The sequence below is a fragment of the Capsicum annuum genome, unplaced genomic scaffold, assembly GCF_002878395.1.
Source record: "Capsicum annuum cultivar UCD-10X-F1 unplaced genomic scaffold, UCD10Xv1.1 ctg59514, whole genome shotgun sequence".
NCBI lineage: Eukaryota > Viridiplantae > Streptophyta > Magnoliopsida > Solanales > Solanaceae > Capsicum > Capsicum annuum.
Window position 1 is genome coordinate 1 of NW_025868235.1, and position 2,541 is coordinate 2,541.

The 2,541-nt window shown below is 49.7% G+C and overlaps 1 protein-coding gene across 1 annotated transcript; it reads left to right on the forward strand.

The window, feature by feature from the left end:
- Window positions 1–74: 74 nt before the first annotated feature.
- Window positions 75–2,531, forward strand: LOC124893433 (the record flags this gene model as incomplete). The annotated part of the gene is made up of 2 exons (XM_047404438.1): window positions 75–150; window positions 217–2,531. Coding segments are annotated over exons 1-2 (2,391 nt in total), but the record flags the coding sequence as incomplete, so codon positions are not given.
- Window positions 2,532–2,541: the final 10 nt, after the last annotated feature.

The window sequence follows — 2,541 nt, forward strand, 5'->3', positions numbered from 1 at the left end:
CACGAGTGTTAGGCTGTCCGCACGCGGCTAAAATTAGGCCCGTGACAAAGTGGTATCAAAGCAGCACTTTGAACATGGCATACGACGGCAACGAGGAGGTTCACGGCGGAGACAACTTGGGCAAAACCAAGACCAGAAAACGTGACAAGAGTAGGAACAAGGATGAGGCCTAACTTCCAGTTAGTGAGGCTGTCACTAACGTGGAAGATGGCGAAGGTTCAGCATCCGGCTCTCTCGATGAGAGAATCGTTAGCACGGAGGCTGGCTTAGCAGTTTTGGGCCATCGCTTCAAGACCCTTGAGTCCAACGTTGGTACCCTTGAGGCTGCCGCCCTTGAAGGGCTGGACGAAGTCAAAGCCGACTTGTCCGAGCAAAATGAAGAGCACAAGGAGGGGCTGACCAGCTTGGAACTCAAGCTCACGGAAGCACTGTCAGCGCTACACGAGGAGTTCGGGGCAAAACTGTCCGAGGTGATGTTGGGGCAGTCCGCTTTGCAGGAGGAAGTTGCTGATTTGAAGCAACAACTGGAAGCAGCCCGTGTTTGTGGAAATCATGGTTCCGTGGCTTACCATGATGCTCGTATTGAGGCTCCTAAACCCAACGTGTTTAAGGGTGATAGGAACGCTCAAGACGTAGAGAATTTCATATGGCAATTGGAGTCATATTTTGAGCACGTCAAGATTGTTGACGGGGCAGCAAGGATCCGAATTGCAACCATGTACTTCAGTGACGTCGCAATGTTGTGGTGGCGTAGGAAAAAAGTAGACATGGAAAGGGGTCTTTGCACCATAGCTGATTGGGATCAATTTAAGGATGAGTTGAAGGAGCAATTTTACCCTCAAAACGTTGTAGATGAGGCTCGACGGAAGTTGAGGGAACTTAAACAAACTTCTTCCATTCATAACTACGTGAGGGAGTTTACGAAGCTCTCACTTCTTGTGACGAGTTTCAGCAGTGAAGATTTGCTCTTCTTCTTTCTTGATGGCCTCCAAAATTGGGCCAAACAAGAATTGAGGAGGCGCAACGTCAAGACCGTGGATGAGGCCATCAAAGTGGCGGAATCCTTAACTGATTTTCATGCCGATTATGCCAAGGCGAAGGATAGCCGGAACAAGCCCATTGCTGCCAAGGGAGATCGTGGGGACAAGGGCAAAGATAAGTTTATTCCCAACAAAAATCGTGAGTTCAAAGGCGAACGCAACCAACCATCGTCATTCCGCAAGAACTACAAGGAAAAGAAGAAAGGTGTAGCTAACCGCGATAGCGGCTGCTACCTTTGCGGGGATACATCTCACTTTGCGAGATCTTGTCCTTCGTTGAGTAAGCTGGGAGCTATGATGGCAGCAACACGGAAGGATCAAGCTAGTGCGCAAGCCGGAAGTTCCGGGGAGCAAGAAGCACAAGCTGCCAATTCGGAGAAAGGAAAGGGACATGCCGTTGGTTTGTTCAACCACATGGCTTTGTTCAACCACATGACGCTCGCTGCTCTTGCCGCAAAGAAGTATAGCGTAAGAGCCCGAGAGTCATTATTTGTTGATGGAGAGGTGAATGGCCGAGCAGTCCGCATTATGGTGGACACCGGAGCAACGCATAACTTCGTTGCGGAAGAAAAGGCTAAAGAACTTGGCCTTGCATTCGTGACCAGTGATTCCATGTTAAAAACCGTCAATTGTTTCCCTACCAATGTCAATGGCCTCGCTCCTCGGGTGAGTCTCGCCTTGGGAGGTTGGAAGGGAGAGACGGATTTTTCGGTTGTTCCGATGGATGTCTTTGATATTGTATTGGGGCTGGATTTTTGGTATGAGATTAACGCGTTTATTTCGCCACGTCTCAACCAGCTAGCCATTTGTGATGAAGGTGGTTCTTGCATTGTTCCACTTATTCGTGTCGCTCAAAGTGGCACACGTTTGTCGGCAATACAGCTAGTTAAAGGTTTCAAGAAAGGAGAACCAACCTTTCTTGCGACATTGATGGAGATCGGTGGCTGCCAAGAAGCTGAATTAGTACCCTCATGTGTCCAACGTGTTCTTGAAGAAAACAAAGACGTAATGCCGGAGGAGTTGCCCAAACGGTTATCCCCACGAAGGGAAGTTGATCACGAGATCGAGCTGGTACCCAGGGCAAAGCCACCAGCTATGACCCTGTATCGGATGTCGCCTCCGGAGCTCGAGGAACTTAGAAAACAACTCAAGGAGCTGCTGGAATCTGGCCATATCCGACCCTCTAAGGCACTCTTTGGAGCTCCGGTCTTGTTTCAAAAGAAGAAGGAAGGGACATTGCGGTTATGTATTGATTACCGTGCCCTCAACAAAGTCATGGTGAAAAACAAATACCCCATTCCGAGCTCGGGTCACCACCCATTAAATTCATCCCGTTTTGGGCACAATTCCGAGCGTTTCGGGCACATTTCGGAGCCCGACGGAGCTCCCACAACGTCTCGTGACAAGGCCAACGTGGGGGCATCTTTGGGAGGTCAAAATACAAGCTCGGGCCAACATTTATGGGGCTTTGGAGCCTTGACCAGCTGGGCAGTGACTGCAC